This window comes from Bacillus rossius, chromosome 1, assembly GCF_032445375.1.
Source record: "Bacillus rossius redtenbacheri isolate Brsri chromosome 1, Brsri_v3, whole genome shotgun sequence".
Lineage (NCBI taxonomy): Eukaryota > Metazoa > Arthropoda > Insecta > Phasmatodea > Bacillidae > Bacillus > Bacillus rossius.
In genome coordinates, this window is record NC_086330.1 from 307705491 (window position 1) to 307727508 (window position 22018).

General features: G+C 35.3%; 1 protein-coding gene across 2 annotated transcripts in view; it reads left to right on the top strand.

Annotated features, from left to right (window-relative positions):
• Positions 1-22018, top strand: part of LOC134527874 (synaptic vesicle glycoprotein 2B-like) — a 164870-nt gene that overhangs the window by 125448 nt on the left and 17404 nt on the right. For both annotated transcript variants that reach the window (XM_063360859.1, XM_063360858.1), the window contains exons 6-7: positions 3155-3330; positions 21316-21611. In XM_063360859.1, the coding sequence (XP_063216929.1) occupies positions 3155-3330; positions 21316-21611 (472 nt within the window). The remainder of the gene's footprint in view (positions 1-3154; positions 3331-21315; positions 21612-22018) is intronic.

Below are 22018 nucleotides of genomic sequence, written 5' to 3' on the forward strand. Positions count from 1 at the left end.
TTGTTGTATCAAATTTTTGCCATTAACTTTTGGAGTACTACTAGGCCTACTCACATTTGAAACACTATGGTATGCGTAGATTTGACAATAAAAATGCATGAGGGAACATTGCCTAATAATTTATATTAGCATTATTTTAGCAGCTAGTATGCATGCAGAAATAAAACAGTTTACGATTTTTTTCTTTTACAGTGATAATACATTGAGATATAATTAAGATTAAATTTAACTAAGCGTTAATTTAACGTTTAAATTAACGAATTTTTCTTTTTACAATTAAAAAACTGCAAATTTACATTCAAAAATTGGAGTAAAACATTTATCAACACAGAAGTAATTTCTCGATGAATATTATCTCCAAACAAAATGTAAAATACGTGTTGCGAATCATTGTTTTTGCTACTGTATCTGCTTCTGAAAGTAAAATGTTTATGTAGTTTGGAGCAATAACTGAATCGCACTTCAGCTCCGGCGATTACCGTCGCTGCGCGGCATTACTTCCACCCGACCAGCTGTCCCCCCAGTGACCTCGTACACTATCAACCAATTGCGAAGAATAAGCTAGGAGCCGAAGTATATATAGGCTCGGTAAACCACTCGTCAAAGAGCGCTGGTGAGGCGGCGGGGTAGGGAGGAAGAGGGAGGGTAGGAAGGGGAAATTGGAGAGGGAGGGGAAAGGAGGAGAGGGAAAGGGAAAGGAGGGGAAGGAATGCTGGACAGTGCCGCAAAACGGAGCAACTGCTTAACTCTCAAACCTGAGTAATAATTGGAACCAATTAACTTGCATTGGCTACGCAGACGACGTCACAATTATTGGGCGCAATGAGACGGAAATAACATCTGTTCACAATATTCTTTCCGGGTATCACCAAGTTACGCAGGCTAAATGCAACTTATCAAAAATAATTGTCCTAAATTTGAAAGCCGAACCCGATGTGATCACTCCATCGCATCCCTTCTAAAGCGCGAATGCGATGCGAACGCTTGGGATACAGCTTAACAGCAACATAGAGCAGAAAATTCAGGAGAATTGGGATAAAGTTGCTCAAAAGGTACGTGGCAGCATGCTCGAATCTCACCTCAGAAATCACGACATTATTCAGAGAATATACATTATCAACACCTACTCACTGTCACAGTTATAGAACATGGCGCAGGTGTTCCCACTGCCAGCATTAATAGCAGCTCGCATCAGGCAGTATGCAGGATGGTTTATTTGGAAAGGTTCCCTTTTCAAGGTCACCAGAGATCAAATAACGATTCCTGCCGTCAAAGGAGGTCTAGGGCTCATTGAACACGAGCAGAAAGCAAGAGCTTTATTCCAGAAGTCCATCATACAGCATGTCTTAACGGGTGGATGTTCATCGGCTTTGTACACAGAAGCATGGGATGCTATAGGGAGGCTTCCTTGGCACTACAGCACAGCCGCAGAGCATCTGAGGACCGCCGTTTCATAACTCCCATATGGAACGTATGTATGAACTTGTGTCCTCTATGATTTGCACCGAAGAACAACAAACACCATAACGAAAATCTAGACCAAGATCCTCTCTGTGCGTTGGACGCAAATATGGAAAAATGTCGCGGACTCGGAACTATCCACTCATCTCTGTGCCAGAGCATTTGCTTTCGTAAACGACTTGACTAACACAAAATATCGCAGGAAACGGATCGCATCAACCCAGGACGAACGATGTGAACTCTGTGGCTATCGTGGCACTGCTATACATCGAGTGTATGACTGCTCTTTCTCTCGCCCGTTGTGTGAGTGGTGTCAGCGAACACTTGCAAGACTTCTAGGCATGCCACAGAGAGACGTGTTTGCGGACAGGATGTGCTATCTTGACATAATAACGTTTCCTACCGTGAAGAGGAGGGTTGCCGTACGGCTCATGACAAACTTTATTGCTTTCGTGCTCAGAACGCCAGTGCCATATCTACTGCGGGACTTCATCGTCCATTTACGACGTAACAGGTGGTTAATGGTCAAGAACAACACCTTAAGAAGACGATATGGACGTTACTTTTTCCTGTTATGAAAACATTAATGGTATGAGAGTATGTAGCCCATTTGTATACCCTTCCTCTAAACTTAGTTCTTTTATGCGAATGTACCAGCTATTATCTTCTCAATAAAAAAAAATTTTGGTAACATATATGGGCTGATAATCTGCGTGCTCGGATTCTATACCCGCTAGGATTATTTTTACCTTTTAATTTTAATATTTCTCTTAAAATTAAACTATTAATTACAGAAATTAAATATTTCTAAACAATTAAATTACATAATCAGGTGGGATTTGGAATAAAATAAACATTTGCGAAAATTCTAGCAAGTAATCATCTAATCTGTTTTTTTTATTTATTATCAGAAGAAGCATTACATTTTTCATTTTCCAATAAAATAATACGTTTTTAACTGTTTGAATATTTTTAGTTTCTGTTAAATCTTATTAGTTTATTGGAAAATTTAAAAATGTAAAGTTTCTCCTGTTAATAAATAAAAAGCATAGTAGATAATTAATTGCTATTACTTTCGTAAATGTTTATTTTATTCCAAATCTCACCTAATTATGTAATTTAATTGTATATACATATTTAATTTCTGTATATATAGTTTACTTTGCGAAAAATATTAAAATTAAATTGTAAGATAACATAGCGGGAATCGAACCCGAGCCCACAGATTGTCCATGAATGTTACCACTACAGAACGCCACTGACTAAACAAATAATGGTTACATAGTGTCTTTAATGCATTTAAACTTTAACTGACAGTTGTGAAAAAGTTACAAGTTAACAATTCCTATGTATTGAAACTCTACAAAGTTTCAAAATAAATTAAAAACCCTAAACTTTACCCGTCGTTTCAAACGATACAGAATATATTGAAGAATATACCTACTTTTATGTGAAACTCCCATTTAATACAGAGCTAATGATTGGTTCAACTACTACCAGCGCCGTTAGTTCGCAGGCCGCCGCGAGCTTCACTAAGTCGACGGAGAATGAAGGTAAGTTGTCAGACCTATGCATATGACCGTGGTTGTGCCTTCCTTCATGTACATGATGTCTCATACGCCCTCTTCTAAACTGGTTGTATTGCCTTCTGGCAACTGGGCCTGAAGACAGACTGGTTTTTTCCCTTCCATAGGTGCAGCGACTCATGCTGTCGGAAAGTAGCGTCGACCCCCCCGCCAGCAAACAACCCTCGCAGAGCTTCCAGGACGTCATGAGGAGCGTGTGGAGGCAGACCGCGCTTCTCTTTGTGCCTCCTCACCTTCTCTCCACCGTCATCAGCTTCCTCCTCCTCTTCGTCTTCTTCTGCGTGTGAGTGTCTTGACATCATGCCGAGTGAAATGTGGCTGTCTTAAGATCCTAAAAAATTAATTTCACTACTAAAAAAAATGTGCCTAACTTATGGGAGAATTTCTAAAGCTATATCAGCGAGGCGATTCTGCGTATACTATTAGATTTTTTTAAAATTATTATTCATTACATTTTCTATTTATACTACTTCTGGGTAATTACTATTTATTTAATAACCAGCCAATGCCCGGCATGCGTTAAAATACCTCGTTACTTTTTTTGGGGAACATGTTTAATGTAGGTACACCTAGTAAAGCATCGCTCTCTCTAAATCTCTATATATATATATATATATATTCTCTCAATATATATCTATATTTCTCTATATATCTGTATCTCTATCTACTGTACATCTCTATATCTCCCTCTATCTCACTACCTCTCTCTGTCTAGCTATTACTACCTCTCTTCATCACTCCCTATGTCTCTATATAAATCTCTATATCTCATACTATCTTTATATATTTCTCTCTAACTCTCTATATACATCTCTCTACATCTATATATCTATATCAACCTCTATTTTTTTTCTATCTCCCTCTGCCTCTCTCTATCTCTCTGTTTCTGTCTCTCTTTATATATCTGTATCTCTCTATATACCCTACTATCTCTATATCTCTCGTTTATGTACCTTTATCTCTATATATCTATATATATCTATAGTGCTTTATATGTCTATATATTTATCTCTTTATATATATCTATATTTCATTATTTATACCTCTCACTATCTATATATATATATATATATATATATATATATATATATATATTTCTATGTCTATAGCAATTTCTTTTATATTTAATTAATTTCTATTCCATTATACTTGCACCCCCATATAACGAAAACACTTGAACTGCCACTAAACTATATTAAATAGACACATTATGTTGAAAAGACTCGTGCGCTACTATTGTACGTTATCTTACTTAAACAGTAACTTTCCTCATGTTTCAAAGGTCAAGATTTGCAAAATTCCATAGAGATCGGATGAACGATGTTTTAACCATGGGCGTTAACAAAGAAATGGCAAAATATCATGAATAATAATTATATTATCTTTTTAAACGGTTAGCTCTATCGAAATATTACCTTCCTCGTGTTTCGAAGATTAAGTGTGAAAATTTTCATCGCAAGAGGATGAATATTTCGGAATGCATAAGGGACAAACCATCAAACAAACATTCATTTTTATATATGTGGATTCGCTTTCGCTCTTTGGGGGCGAAGCTCCCAAACCCCCAAAAGGGGGTTAGATACTTATAACAGATGGAGTTACGATAAAACCTAATTAGAACACATTTGCATATTTCATCGATATGCCTGCTAAGTTTGAATACTTCAAGTGTTATTTAGGGTTAGGCGTGAAAACTAATGCGGATTCCTTAGACCATTAAACCTAATCATCATGCTATATTGTTTCGAACACGGCTTTAAAAACTGTGGAAGGTTGAAAATGTGTGTAGTGTGATGCGAATTGTTAAACATTATAAAGTGTCGAACTTAAATTTTTTTTTCATGCAGTTGTGGTAGAAATAACCATAAACTGAATCCACGCACGTTTTCAGTATCAACGTAAGCATCATAGATAAATGCATGCTAGATTTGTAAGAAGTGGCACATGCTGCACAGAACGCGAAGCTTGAATCACAGGAAGCATACAGTTTACAGCGATGAGAGACACGCTGGAACATTTTCGAAGTTTTCCAAAGTTGGCGGATCACTTTTAAAAATGTTCCATATTTCAAGGATTTATATATTTTTACGGCCATAGAGTATGTTAAACAACGCTAACCAAACATAACCAAACTTTCATTTTAGTTACGATAACCCAACCTAACCTATCATTGCAAAAAAAAACTATTATTTATTACACTGAAAGCACCAAACCTAGTTTTTTTTACTTCGGTGAACTTCGGAACAGTCTGTGTTGTGGTTTTATTCCTCGTGAACTGGAGCAAATTTTGTAGAAGCAATAAAGGAAAATCAGGCCTGTAACATAGGCGAAGCACAATAAGCCCGATTACAGCCCCCCTAGCGGCGTGAGCTGTAAGCACACGAGCGAAATTCTAATTTGTGTACATTTTAATGATACCTTATGCAAGGCTTTTCTCTAATTACTGGAACTTATTTTCTTGTACAGAGAATATAATTTGTATTTTTCATAGGCTACTACTCCAAAGTTCTGAAAAATTATATTCATGCTTCAAAAGTTTCAGAAACTCTGAGCATTCTTGTTTCTCAAAATTGACTTGATTTAACATAGTCTACCCATGTAAATGATGTATACAGTTACCCTACCTTTCAGTAATAGAGTACAATATTTAGAATAAATATCTTTGTAATTGCCTAGAGCAGGCGCTCTTCTTTAAGAACATTAATAGTATTTTTAAGTATGTCTTGTGCTGTAAAGTACAGCTAAATATTTTAAATATCACTAACTTAACGAAAATTTCACACACTTATAATGCATTGGTTAATAAACCATTTGCGCATTAAATATAAATAAAAGTGAAATAAAAAATTTAAAAATCTCGTTCTAGCAACATTGTTTACAACACTAGGTATAGCTCATCCAACTAGGATCGCTTAGCATCACTTGTCTCGCGCATTTGCGATAACTTTTCTACATTAACCTACTACAATATTTGCCGTTAGTTCGCTCGTCGCCACGAGCTTCACTAAGCGGACGGGTCGTGCTAAGTTAAAGGATAGGGAGTTGCCAGGCCTATACTTATATATATATATTAAAAATTAGGGGTTTGTGATATAAAGGTGAAAATTAAGTGTTGTATGTATTTTTTAATACCACATTATAAAAAATAAAAAAATTTGTCCAAAAAATAAAATAAAAATGTTAGGGGGGGGGGGGGGGAGACAACCATTATCACTTAGGGGTATGAAAAACAGATAATAGCCAATTCTCAGACCTACTGAATATGCATACAAAATTTCATAAAAATCGATCAAGCCGTTTCGGAGGAGTAAGTATGATAACTAGCACTGTGACACGACAATTTTATATATAAGATATATATGTATATATATAACATTGTGATTCAAGGATAGTCTACAGTCAAATACTGTAGTAGGTTTACATAGGAATTTCGTCGAAAATCCGTGACACTAGTGACGCCAAGCGATCCTAATGGCATGAGCTGCACCTAGCGATGTAAAGAATATTGTTGGGACGAAATTTTTTGTTTTCTATTTTACTTTAATTTATATTTAATGCGCAAAATGTATTATTAATAAATGCATTAGAACCGAGGGAAAGAAACATGCCTAAATTATTGCGATTTTAGTCTATGGATTGGATGTCTGTTCTGGAGTTGAAGTCAACTGGTTAGCAATTAGATAGAAAAACAAGTCGTAGCTGTAAAATAGCCAATATCCTATAACTTGGTGTGCTGTAAATTTTTTTTTTTTGTTTTTGCACGTAAGGGATTTTAATAAAAATTTAATTAATTTGATTTAAATCTTGTGGCCTATATATTTGACAAACAAATGAACATACTTGTGTACTTATAATTATAGTGTTTAAATCAGTGGCGTAGCCAGGGGGGGGGGGTTAGGGGTTCAAACCCCCCCCCCCCCCTTAGCACCAAATCTTTAATTAATTTCTTATTCATCACTCAAACAAATTTCATTTTAAAATTAATAAAAAATTTACCATTACAATATTTAAATTTAAGTACCGAAATCTGCTAAAATAGCACTATTTTACACCTTAAAATGCAAATTTTCCCGGGGGAGGACCCCCGGACCCCCCGCTTTAATACGCGGGGGAGGGGGGCCATGCTTCTTAACACCCCCCATACATAAATCCTGGCTACGCCACTGGTTTAAATGGACCCATTGCTTGACAACGTAAGGACTAAGGCTCTTAAAGGTTTTCAGTGTTCTGATGTAAAAGTAATATTCTATCGTGTAATCCATCCCATGGCAAATATCTGATAATTGTATATTTTACAACTATAATTATTTGATTAGCCCACATAACCTTACTTAAAAAAAGGTTCAAATATTTGTTACAGTATTTTAAATTTAGTTAACTTAAACAAATAAACTTTTCAACACGTTTTGTATTATATTAAACATATACCTTAACAACCAACCTTTTATTTTAATTTAGATAGTATAATTCTTCAAATTCATAATGTTTCATTTACAGAATAATTAAAATAATTTATTGAAACTGAAAACACACTTACTTTTTAATTATTGCTCGCATAATTAGTGACTGCAGACTACGACTGGTGTAAATTTACGAAGTTTGCTTTTAGCCTTGAGACGTGAGCATTATTAATTCTTCTTTTTTTCACTAAAATGTAAATCATTAAGTGACATTATTTTAGAACAATGCTATAAACGTCACGTACGTTTAAACATTTTCGCGATGCAAATTGTTTTTTATTTTTTAGTGTGCAACATTTCCATTCATAACTTGCAAAATTAACAACCTGAATCTATGACATGGAATTTGAAGTTGCGATGAAACTTTACACACTTGACCTTCAAAACATGATTAAGGTTACTATATAGGTTACATTTTGTACAAACCTCCTCCATCCCTTGTTCCTACCCTTTATAAAGGATCTTTGACACTACTTTATGAAATTTGGTTTATATTACGTTTTAAAAAAGGGGGAAATTACTTTGCTATAATTTATTCTAAAATAAAATAGGCGGGTCACTTTATACATGAAATAAAAAAATCCCTTTCGGTACAGCCTACATGAGTAGGTATATTTTGAAGAACCAATTTATTATGGAAAAATTATGGAAACTTCGATAAAATTCTGGAACATTTTAAGAACTTAATGTACATAACATATTTATGTTCTTAAAAATTACAAAATGAATATATTAATATTATAAATTAATTAAATAGTTTCCATGCAGTGGAAATATTCCGATTATGTTTAACTCAATGTATCCACCATTGATAACTTCGAACGAATTTCTATTATACGCCAATTATTAAGGTAATTATTTAATTGTTTTACCTTCAAACACTGTATTTCATCCCTTACACTAATAAGGTGGTTGTATAAAAATTTTGCTTTGCACCAAGCGTTAAGATAATATGTTGGATTAAAATAAATTAAAATAAATTTTATCCCAAGGAATTTTTTTTTAAATTTAACCCCTGTTTTTACGGTTATATTTAGTTTCATCAAAAATTGTTTTAGCCAATGTTTTAGATGAAGTTTAGGATTCATACAATTAATTATAACGGATTTGATAGTAAATTTTTTTTTAAAATTAATGATCATTTTTTTACCTTCAAAGTTTATTTCCGCCCATTGCAGTAATGGTTGGTTACATAAAAATTTATTTGAACAAAAGTTTTAGTCAATATTTAGAAAGTTAAGCAAAAAAAAAGGATGGATGCAGTAGTGTACATGGTGGGGAAGTTTTATTTATTTTTTCTTATTCCAACCCCATGTTTTTGAACCCCTTGCAAAATTTTTTTTTTTGAATCAAGAATTGTTACAGATAAAAGATTTAGATAAAAATTATAAAATTTACAAACAATTTTAATGGATTTGATTGTGTATCTAATATGGGAGCTATGAATTTGTTATCATTCAATCCCCCTTTCTATTCCACCCCTTGCAGTCATTGTAGGTCGTATAAAAAATAATTTCAAACAAAAGTTGTGGAGAATAATTAAAGCTTCAACAATAAATAAGAACTAATTTGATAGTGTATATAGTATAAAAATTATGAGTTTCTAAAAATTCTACCCTTATTTTTTCAACCCCTTGAAGGAATGGCTCATCTTATCAAAAATGGTTTCAGACAATTATAGTATTGTTAAGGTGGGTTGAAAAAACGAAAATATATAATGTAAATAAATAGCAAATACAGGGATGAAAACTCATACCTAAAAGTAGAAGTGTTACGTTAAACTAAAAATGTAAGACGTTCTGTCTTAAAGTAACTCAGCAGAACTATTTAAATCTTCACACAACAATGGGGGGAAACGTATCTTGAATTTACTTCTCAAAAAGGTAAGAGTACCGCTTCCAGCGAGAATTTTAATGTACCAATGTACCTATTCAGATCATAGTTTTCATCGTCATTTACAGGATGGTACTGACGGAAGTTTCAATACTAAAACTTAGGGCTGAACTTATTTAATATAACTTAAAACCAATTCAAAACCTAATTACATTTATTTTAAAAGGGTTAAAACAACTTGTTACGAATATCATTACTACATAGATTACAGTTAAAATTAAAAGTTGGCTCCACGGTTATTAAACTTAGACAATGATTTAGGTAGTGATTAAAACCGTACAACGAGAAATCATAGAGAGCATTACGGAATTTTACCCTAACCATTGTGTCATGTTTCTTAAATTAAAAATATAACTGATATTTTAAATTACTAATATCTTAACCTTACTCACGAGTTTCATGATGAGCAACTATTGAGGCAGGTTTTGAATTCGATTTGAACCAGTACTGACGAGGAGAGGCATAGCCTCACTCTAGAGTGTAAAACTTTTACATCTCCGAACGCGAACACTGCCAGCTCATTTCCTCCGAGAGGCATAGCCTCCGCCGGAGTGAGTCTAATCCTACTCGTTGCCACAGAGGGAATAGTCTCTCCCTGAGTGAGCCCCGACCAACCACTCTCGGCCGCTTGAAAAATCTTCCGCGTACCGCGCCTACCAGAACAATTCTGGGTTGTTGAAACCAAATGCACAAACAACTAACCGGGACAGCTGAGCAGGCTATCCCCTCCACCCGCACGCGCGGCCACACCGCGCGGCCTGTTGCGACAGCGCCCCCCGGTGACTGCGGCCAGTGGCTGCGCCAGCGCGCGGCCGGACAAACAAACTACAAGTAAATGTGCAATCTGCAAGCCAGCAGCGCGCCGCACCAGCCCCGCGCCCCGAACACTTGGTCACGCCACTTGCGCCGCAGAGTGGACACAGCCGCCGCCCCTGAGTCCCAATAGTAGTGTTAAAAATTTGTTGTCAAACACCCGGGAAAATTCTGAACCGCGACAATATTTACACACAATAAGAAATGATTCGATTGTGTTCTGACCAAGAGAGTTATGAATTGTTTTGTCTTTAACCCTTTTTTTTCTACCCCTTGCAACTGTAGTTGGCCGTATAAAAAATTGTTTCAGACAAAAGTTTTAGATAATATGTATACGGTTTAACATCCATTTGAACGGATTCAATAGTGTGCATACTATGGGAGTTAATGATTTGTTTTTGTCTTTCAACCCATTTTTATTTTCCACCCCTTGCAGTATTGGTTGGTCATATAAAATATATTTTCGGATGAAAGCTGTAGATAATATTTTATAATAAAAATATTGATTATCTGTAAAGTCGATTTACGGACGATAGTTTAATGTGACAACGTACATAACAAAACATTGATGAAATGATTGCATACTTTTATGATACAACTTTAATCATTTTTTATTGAATTATCACTATTTTGTATGTATACAAAGAGTGAAATGAAATCTACAATTTAATTGATAAATTTACTTTTTTTGCACTCATTAATTCAAATATGTTTATTACTTTAACGAACAGATTATTTTAAGTATAAATTTTATACATGTTTGCTGTTTAATTTCTTCCATTCTGTGTTATTCTGTTAAGGATAGGTCGATGACAGGAAAAGTAGGAAACAAATGGGAGTGTTTCAAGTTTAATGTGCCTCGAAAAAGTCAAATCGATGGTTGTTCCAATCGAGTGGAAGAGAAATAGATGCGGCGCAAGCGTATCTACAATAAGCGTAACGGGACAAACGGGACAATGATTCATCCTTTTTCGTGCGTGCAGCCGTCGTTCATCGATTTATTAGACGTTGACACGTCAATAAATGGATTTAATTGTGTTAAAGGAATGGATTATATGAATTTTTTTGCTATTTTAAAACACTTTTTTTTTTTCAATTCCTTGCAGCAATGGTTCGTGTTATCAAAAATTGTTTCAGACAAATTTTTAGATAAAAAATATATGATTTACAAACAATCGGAAATAATTCGATGGTATGCCTACGAACAGAGTTATGATTTTTTTTGTCCTCCATCCCATGTTTCTTCCAACCCTTGCAGATACGGTTGGTCGTATCAAAAATGTTTTTAGACAAACGTTTTTGGTATTACTCCGAGTTATAATACGTTCAAACTGATGTGATATTCTCCATATTATGGGAGTTACAACGAGTTTGATCTTTTGAGAAAAACCTCCCCATTTCTATCCCTTTGGTCGAACTTGGCCATTAACGAACTCCACCTAGTTCTACCACAATTAAATTTTATGTATCAATTTGGAAGAGATTTGTGAAAGGTCGCGGCAGTTATCGTGTCCACTATAAATAAATATTTATATATATATATAAACTTTTGAGTTTTTGATGGTTTTGGGTTTTATGGACCATGAAACGAAAAATTACACTAAAATTTTCCGTAAGTCGCACCATGGTAACGGTTACATTAGGTATTATTTTTTTATAAATCTGCTTTAAAAAACTCATCGCCTTTTTCCATCACCTAAAACATAACTTTTTGTTTTGATTAAATTTAGTACATTTGCATTTAAATTAAAGGGGGAATCAAAATCTTTAAATAATTAATGAAATAGGAGGGAATATCGAAAAACCTACCCCATCCCACTTTACCACCTTTGGTACTGCTTGATGAAAATTTTCACAGATTGCATTTAAAATAAGAAGAAAATTACTATTCAACATATAATTTAGAAAAAAATAAAGTTACTGCCAACATGATATTTGGAAAAACCACCCTATCCCCTATCTTAGTCCTTTAACGCATAATGCTGGTACATATTAAAAATAAGTACAATTCGTTTTTAAAAACAAGATGACATTTACTGCTTTACCTGTTTCTTAATAGCTGACTTAATTTTCCTGTATAAATGAGGTTTCATAAAACACGCCATCCTACTTTCCTAGCCCTTAAAAAAGAATGTTAGAATTTATTTATTAAACATTGCTCACTAAACATAACAATTAAGATGAAGATAACTGTCTGTGTCCGATTTAAGAAATTTTCTTCCATCCACATTTCTAAACGAGATTTCAAAAAACCACCTCTAATTATTTTCCTTATTATCCCTAAAGCAGTATTAAAATAATTATTTATGAATATGGGCCAACTCGCCGTTAAAGTTAAGAGAAATTTAACTGTCTGCATTTTATTAAAAATCTACCCACACCAAATTATCTACTTGAGATTTCTAAAAACCACCACTCTTTAACTTTCCAGCCATTTAAAGTATAGTAATGGAAAACTTGATATAATCTTGCATACTTGACAATCAAAAGAAGAGGGAAATTAATGTCTACATCTGATTTAAATAAAAAAATTGTTTGAATATGAGATTTTTCAATAAAACTACCCTACCCCACATTTCCCCACATTAAAGGAGATTATTTTTCTCATTAATGAAATTTAGCAGACTTGACGTTAAAACGTTAAAATGAAACACTACTATCTACATCTGATTTTAATAACAAGTTAATTAATACATGAGATACTGAAATATTACTTTCCTCCCGCTAATACCCACCCCACCCCTATATGTCCACCTTTTCTACCCCTTTAATCAGAATTGGGGCAACCTTTGATATAATTATTTCACACTTGCCATTTAAATGAAGTAGACAATTACCGTCTACTTCCGATTTCGAAAAATAATTCCTTCCAGTCTGTGTTGAGCCTAGGAAATGCCAGGAACATCATCTAGTGTATATGTGTGTGTGTATATATATATAAGTAGTTAGGAATAGCCGATCCGAGCGCAGAGGATTGAGGATGAGGATTCAGGAGCAGTGACCTTTGATACCTGAAGTCGCAGTTATGACCTTTGACCGATGATGTCATCGCCGATTTCCTAGAAATTTCCCTATTTTCCGCCAAATTTCCTCAAAATTTCCTGGTTTTCCCTCAAAATTTCCCTTTTTTCCCTATAAATTTCCCATTTCCCTACAAAATTTCCCCATTCCTCCAAAATTCTAACTACCCACCCATATCCCCATAGTGGGTTGGTATCCCCCTTACCTACCCACACATTGATGACATCACCACACCCCCATCTTGGATTATATCATATCCGGTCACCATCATTTCTAACCGCCATTTTGGATTCAATTTTCGCATGCTCTATCATTCCATTATTATTCAATCATATAGTATTACATCATATCTGACCGCCATCTTAGATGACATCATAACCGCCATCTTATATTATGTCATTTCCATTAACCATTTTGATTTCTAGAACTTTATACTGTCTATTACATCACCACTGATAAGACTTAAGGTTTCGGATTGAAGATTTTCACATTAATATTATACAATCACCAATTTGTTTTATAGAAATACCCACCATTTTTAATCATGAAATCACACCTACCGCCACTGAATTGAGTGCCTTGCTCCTATGCACTTGGCATATAACATATTGGACTATATACCTCATTTTGAACTTTCCACTATATTGGATTACATCATTTATGTTCGCCATCTTGTCGCCAACACTATCTTGGCATCATCACATTTCACATTACTGTCGACACCCTGAACTTCCCGCCATCTTGGGGTATGTCATATCATATTACTTATAACACATCCACCACCACCATTTTAGATTATGTTATCACCTACTTCAATCTTGACCATAAACATATTGTATTATCATCTCATGTATGCACCCGCCATACTTGATTATATAATCATACTAACTTTCATCCCCTGCTAGAGTATGTAGATTAATTATTCGTAATGAGCATCACCTGGTCCTCCCAAATACTAAGATAAAAAGTTTATTCCTAGTAATACCATTAAACATATCACAGTCCATATACCAAAGTCATACTGCAGACTTGTGCACTGTAGCACTCTACTAAAACTGACTTACATAGCTTACGTTTTCTGTACATGCTTTCATTTGCGCTTACAATTTCTTTGAGGACTTTCATTTGCGCTTACAATTGATTTGAGAGCTTTCATTTGCGCTTACATTTTTTTGAGGGCTTTCATTTGAGCTTACATTTTCTTTGCGTTCTTTCATTTGCGCTTACATTTTCTTAACATGCTTTCATTGCGACTACAAGTTCTTTGAGGGCTTTCCTTTACACTTATGTTTTCTTTGAGTGTTTTTAAGTTTCGCTTATGTTTTCTTTACATGAATTCCTTTGCGCTTACATTTTCTTTATATTGCAGCTCAGTATCTCATGTAAACAATATTTAAGTATCCATATATATCATTAATCTTAATATCAAATGTTATGGTCATGCATGTATCCTTATTTTTATAGTTGTCACCATAAATTAAGCAGGATAAAAATTAAGGGAAATAAAAACATAGTATACATGAAAAAATTAATTTTATTTACAAAGTTTATTATATACACAGTCTTTTACATAATGTAAAACATTTATAATGGGTCGAAATGGCTAATTCTCAGCTCCAGACGGTTCACCGAAGTCAGCGCCCAACCAGATCATTTACCCATATATTCTTCTTCTTCCTTGCAGAGTTTTCCGATACTCTGTTTAACTGACTGCTTCACGTCGTTTGAAGTATAAATTGCAGCAGCCGATGTCTTGAAAGCACGCTTGCCTGCTCGATTCTCGTGCGGTGTCTGTTTACCATATTGACAATCCAACCATAAGTTATATTTAAAAAGGCCCATGTGATGTTGTATCGTCCATAAGCTGTTGTATTATATTCTGCTCAGTATCACTCAGAAAAGTGCAAATATCTTTTGCCTCACTAAAAGTATTTAGATAGTAATAGTCTTTCAGAACTCCTCCAAATACAGATTGTGCCAAGTAAAACCCATTAGCATTTGTCTGTAAATGACCAAGCACAGTGTTAGATTTATGTCTAGTTGACGATGCAGGTTGTTGTTGCTGCTGCTGATCTCCTTTAATGCTGAAGCCTGTGCGCATGGGTACCTCTAGTTTAAATTGATGAGTCGTGATGTTCACATGCTGTTCTATAGGCAAGCGAACTGCACCTTTTCAAATCTTCATATGTCTTTTCAAACTATCAATGCGAGTAAACCACTGATTGCACTTAATGCACTGAATCTTTATACGAGAGGGACTCTTCATACATTTACTTCTCTCGTGCCTTCGCGCATGATGAGCGAAAGCAAAATTCATGTTGCAGTAGTTGCATGGATGTCTATTTGATGTGCCTTCCATGTCTCGGTTAGCTGTGTCCAAGACCGATGGTGCTTCACTTAAGTTTGGTGTGCTATTTTCAAAATCAATGTAACGCTGTTGTGCTGATATCCTCACTTTCGATCGCTTAGCTCTTCCTTTACATATCTTCAAGTGTATATAAATATATGTTTATAGTATATAACTTATGCTAAAGCATATAATATGCTAAAGCATAAATAAATATTATTTTTAGATATGTTAAAATATATGCTTCAGCATATGTTTTAAATATATCTAATACAAATAAGCAAGCATAAAATATATCGGGAAAACTTGTTGTGAACTGCTTATAAAAGGTTTAAATTAATGTTTAGCCTGTATGGTGCCCACCTACATCAGAAAAGAATTTGTTCGTGGTATAATGTACCTAGCTGTATCAGTGATAGATAGTAAAATTAAGTTGTGTGCCAAATTCCAGCATTTGTTGTTAATTCTAGATCCTTCTCATTTAATTTACTTCTCTTTTTTCTGACATTACATTATAGATGTTGCTTCAATATTTTTACTCAATAATCGAATGAGTGCTAATGTCATTAACTTGTATGTGTGCAGCTTAGCGACAATACTTATGCCAAATATATGTTCCATCGTGGGAGATAATTTATTTTATTATAGCATGATTTTTCTTTAGCTGACTGCAGGCAGTTGTTATAAAATATTAAAAATGTTAAAAGCTGTCAACACACATTCATCCGCAACGACATATTCTAATATTCAAATACATTGATACATCTCATCCAATTTATGATTTTATTTATCTAAGTAGTAACATTTATTCTTGGTGTTGGAATTTTATAAGTCTACTGTTAAAATAACATATAAGTTGTATTGGCTGTAGAAGCTAACATGGATTATTTATCGCTACCAGCATCAGTATCGTATGTTACCTGATCTTTTCCTTGAGAATGAATTCTTCCCCCCCTAGAGGTCTAGCGAATCTCTCCATCTCTTGTGACTGTGAGAGAGCATCCTACCTAATTATATGCAAACTTTACTTTGACACAGCATGTGGTGATATATGTTAGCATGAAACGAAACTACTTGCAACTTACATATTTTAAAAGGAAAATTAGTTACCGCTGATGGCATGTTCACAAAATAATATTTAAGTATTTGTTACAAATTAAAACTCCCAATATACATCTGGTATTTATTAGTCGTTTCTCGATTCGTGCAAGTGTTGTAAATACACATACTTATACATATGACTTTAAATATATATATTTGTTATGTAGATCTACTAACATGTTGAGGAATATGAGAATTGAGAATGATGGTTGATTAATTTTTTTAAGTATTATGATGTTGATGATGGGCTGATAATATTAAATTTAGCTGCTTTGGAACAGTGGCTAAAGTATAGTTATGCACGATTACGACTTTGATATAATGGGATGGAATGCTACATAACATTATCTAAGTATTATGTTAGTAGGTTATGTTGGAATGTTAACTATACAAAAAAATACAGTGGATAATATTACACAAACATGCTTGCTTAAGACTGTGAGTTAGAAGAGTATTAATGATTTATGGTTCCGCGTAGATATAGTGGCTGGGAGTTTTGAAATTAAATGAGGTGTGCAAAGTCCTATACAGATGTTAATATTTAAGAGGATATGAGGCATTTTATTAATAATATATCATGGCAGCTGGAGGAGATGTATTTTAGTTGTATTTACCATACCAAGAATCAATTCGTGATTGATGGAATTGGTCAGGTTATGAATCTGCATAATCTAGATAGTTTCAAGAATTCTAGGGTAGATGAACGATTTGGAGTAGAAGAGAGAGAGATACCCTATGTAAGCTGAGTCCTAAGTAAACATGTAGATGATGTGAAGAGTGCCTTAGTGGGGGTAGGGGTTGGCTTTATATGTAGGGATGTGGACGGAATTAGTAGCTTAGTTGTCATCCTGACTAGAAGAGTGAACATCGCTTGGGAGCTCTCTTTCTTGTTTAACTACAAATACATCGGGGGGGGGGGGGGGTATGGATCCTACCGCGAGTTCTTCGGAATCCTGCATGGAGCCATCACCACCAATGAAGCATCGGTGTCCGCACTGTAATATTATGTTCTCAACAAGATTTAACATGAGACGTCATGAGAAGAGTAATTGCCTGAAGAATCCGTCTCGCACTAATATTAGATGTGATGAATGTTGGAAGAAGTTTACTCGCAGCGATAAATTGAAAAGACACTTGAAGATATGTAAAGGAAGAACTAAGCGGTCGAAAGTGAGGATATCAGCACAACAGCGTTACATTGATTTTGAAAATAGCACACCAAACTTAAGTGAAGCACCATCGGTCTTGGACACAGCTAACCGAGACATGGAAGGCACATCAAATAGACATCCATGCAACTACTGCAACATGAATTTTGCTTTCGCTCATCATGCGCGAAGGCACGAGAGAAGTAAATGTATGAAGAGTCCCTCTCGTATAAAGATTCAGTGCATTAAGTGCAATCAGTGGTTTACTCGCATTGATAGTTTGAAAAGACATATGAAGATTTGAAAAGGTGCAGTTCGCTTGCCTATAGAACAGCATGTGAACATCACGACTCATCAATTTAAACTAGAGGTACCCATGCGCACAGGCTTCAGCATTAAAGGAGATCAGCAGCAGCAACAACAACCTGCATCGTCAACTAGACATAAATCTAACACTGTGCTTGGTCATTTACAGACAAATGCTAATGGGTTTTACTTGGCACAATCTGTATTTGGAGGAGTTCTGAAAGACTATTACTATCTAAATACTTTTAGTGAGGCAAAAGATATTTGCACTTTTCTGAGTGATACTGAGCAGAATATAATACAACAGCTTATGGACGATACAACATCACATGGGCCTTTTTAAATATAACTTATGGTTGGATTGTCAATATGGTAAACAGACACCGCACGAGAATCGAGCAGGCAAGCGTGCTTTCAAGACATCGGCTGCTGCAATTTATACTTCAAACGACGTGAAGCAGTCAGTTAAACAGAGTATCGGAAAACTCTGCAAGGAAGAAGAAGAATATATGGGTAAAGGATCTGGTTGGGCGCTGACTTCGGTGAACCGTCTGGAGCTGAGAATTAGCCATTTCGACCCATTATAGATGTTTTACATTATGTAAAAGACTGTGTATATAATAAACTTTGTAAATAAAATTAATTTTTTCATGTATACTATGTTTTTATTTCCCTTAATTTTTATCATGCTTAATTTATGGTGACAACTATAAAAATAAGGATGCATGCATGACCATAACATTTGATATTAAGATTAATGATATATATGGATACTTAAATATTATTTACATGAGATACTGAGCTGCAATATAAAGAAAATGTAAGCGCAAAGGAATTCATGTAAAGAAAACATAAGCGAAACTTAAAAACACTCAAAGAAAACATAAGTGTAAAGGAAAGCCCTCAAAGAACTTGTAGTCGCAAATGAAAGCATGTTAAGAAAACATAAGTGTAAAGGAAAGCCCTCAAAGAACTTGTAGTCGCAAATGAAAGCATGTTAAGAAAACGTAAGCTATTTAAGTCAGTTTTAGTAGAGTGCTACAGTGCACAAGTCTGCAGTATGACTTTGGTATATGGACTGTGATATGTTTAATGGTAATACTAGGAATAAATTTCTTTTATCTTAGTATTTGGGAGGACCAGGTGATGCTCATTACGAATAATTAATCTACATACTCTAGCAGGGGATGAAAGTTAGTATGATTATATAATCAAGTATGGCGGGTGCATACATGAGATGATAATACAATATGTTTATGGTCAAGATTGAAGTAGGTGATAACATAATATAAAATGGTGGTGGTGGATGTGTTATAAGTAATATGTTATGACATACCCCAAGATGGCGGGAAGTTCAGGGTGTCGACAGTAATGTGAAATGTGATGATGCCAAGATAGTGTTGGCGACAAGATGGCGAACATAAATGATGTAATCCAATATACTGGAAAGTTCAAGGTGAGGGATATAGTCCAATATGTTATATGCCAAGTGAAGACAATATAGTCCAATATGTCGTTTGAAAGGAGCTACAGTGATGACAATACAATATGTCTGCCTACAGAAGATGAAATATATATATATATAATGATATAATCATAATGAAAAGTATGGGTGCTTGGTGTCTTAACGACAACTGCAACATGTAGGAGTGGGGCACTAGATTACGAGATAGGCGTGATGTCATAATTCAAACTGATCTAAAGTTCTAGAGTCCAAGATGGCTTTGGAGCTGGTGATGACGACATAGTCCAATATGATGTTCATGATGTCATAGGTTAAAGGTGAGGATTAAAAAATCCAATATGGCTGCCTTCAGAAGATAAAATTACTATGACTATAATGAAAATATCAACACATAGGAGTAGGGTGCTCGATTGTGGGGTGTTAGGTGTGATTACGTAACTCAGAATGGTTGAATCTAAGATGGTAGAATTCTAAATGTCAGTTGGGGTCAAGGTCATACAATATGGCGATGGTTATGTGACCGTAACGAAAAGTGTAATGCATGTAAATGGTATGATGTCGTCGTAACGAAAAGTACAACATAGGTGCAAGGCACTCAATTCAGTGGCGGTAGGTGTGATTTCATGATTAAAAATGGTGGGTATTTCTATAAAACAAATTAGTGATTGTGTAATATTAATGTGAAAATCTTCAATCCGAAACCTTAAGTCTTATCAGTGGTGATGTAATAGACAGTATAAAGTTCTAGAAATCAAAATGGTTAATGGAAATGACATAATCTAAGATGGCGGTTATGATGTCATCTAAGATGGCGGTCAGATATGATGTAATACTATATGATTGAATAATAATGGAATGATAGAGCATGCGAAAATTGAATCCAAAATGGCGGTTAGAAATGATGGTGACCGGATATGATATAATCCAAGATGGGGGTGTGGTGATGTCATCAATGTGTGGGTAGGTGAGGGGGATACCAACCCACTATGGGGATATGGGTGGGTAGTTAGAATTTTGGAGGAATGGGGAAATTTTGTAGGGAAATGGGAAATTTATAGGGAAAAAAGGGAAATTTTGAGGAATTTTGGCGGAAAATAGGGAAATTACCAGGAAATCGGCGATGACATCATCGGTCAAAAGTCATAACTGTGACGTCAGGTGTCAAATGTCACTGCTCCTGAATCCTCATCCTCAATCCTCTGCGCTCGGATCGGCTATTCCTAACTACTTATATATATATAAATATATATATATATATATATATATATATATATATACACATACATATATATAAACTGTAACGGCTACATTAGGTAGTCTTTTTTAGAAATCTACCAACTGGTTTCATCCTGTAGTTAGCTGTCAGTGTTATGAGGGATTATTCGGGTTGAAGGCTAGCTGTTGGTTTCCCATTCATTACTATTAGAATAATTATTATTATGGATGACCAAGACATATTAGGCAGGCGATTAAGCAATGCTTCCTATTGTTATCCATAATGAGGTTGTAAAAACATGGAGAACACCCAGCATTGGTAAAAAAAGTATTTATGCATTAAAATTACTTTCCAGTCTGAATTATAAATGAAACTTTAAACCTCAATAAAGCAGGTAATCTAATGATTTTAAAGAAGTTTGAAATGTACACTTTAAAAATAAAACATAAGTCTTCATCTGAAAATGTGTGCTTGACGAGCTGATATGTGTGGCGGCAGGGGCAACGGCGTGATGCTGAGGCTGCCGGAGATCTTTAACACGATGTCGCAGTTCTCTGCACTGGCACCGGACCAGCCAAGCTCGGTGTGCGCCTCCTACCACGGCCTGGGCAGTGACAACACCACCGCGCATGCGCTGCTGCAGCTCAACGACTCCGGCCAAGGCGACATGCTCTGCTCCACTGCCATCGACCCCATCGCTTTCCAGAACACCTTAATCGCCGGCGGGGTGTCTTGCGTTATGTACCTGGCGGCCGGAGTGGCTGTGCACTTCATCAGCAGGAAGTCGTTCACCCGTGAGTCTACTATCGCCACATTCTTCAGAGCCAATGAAGTAGAGTGTTATTGCAGTTTACATCATTGTCCAAAATAAAGTAGCCCAATCTCAACATTATTGTCCCTGGCAGAATGTCTGGCATCATCTAACTGGCAGCCGGATTGGCTGAGTACTTCATCAGTAGGAGGTCGTTCACCTGTGTGTCTGCTATCTTCAAATCCTTCAGTGTCTGTGATATGGAGTTTCCTACAGTTTACCTCAATGTCAATGGTAAATTTGCTTTATCGCCTCACTATGGACACCGATGGGGTGTCTGGCATCATGTACCTGGTGGCTGGATTGGCTATGCACTTCATCAGCAAAAGGTCGTTAAATTCTGAACATGCTATCTGTACATCGTTTAGTGTCCCATATGTGGAGTGTTCA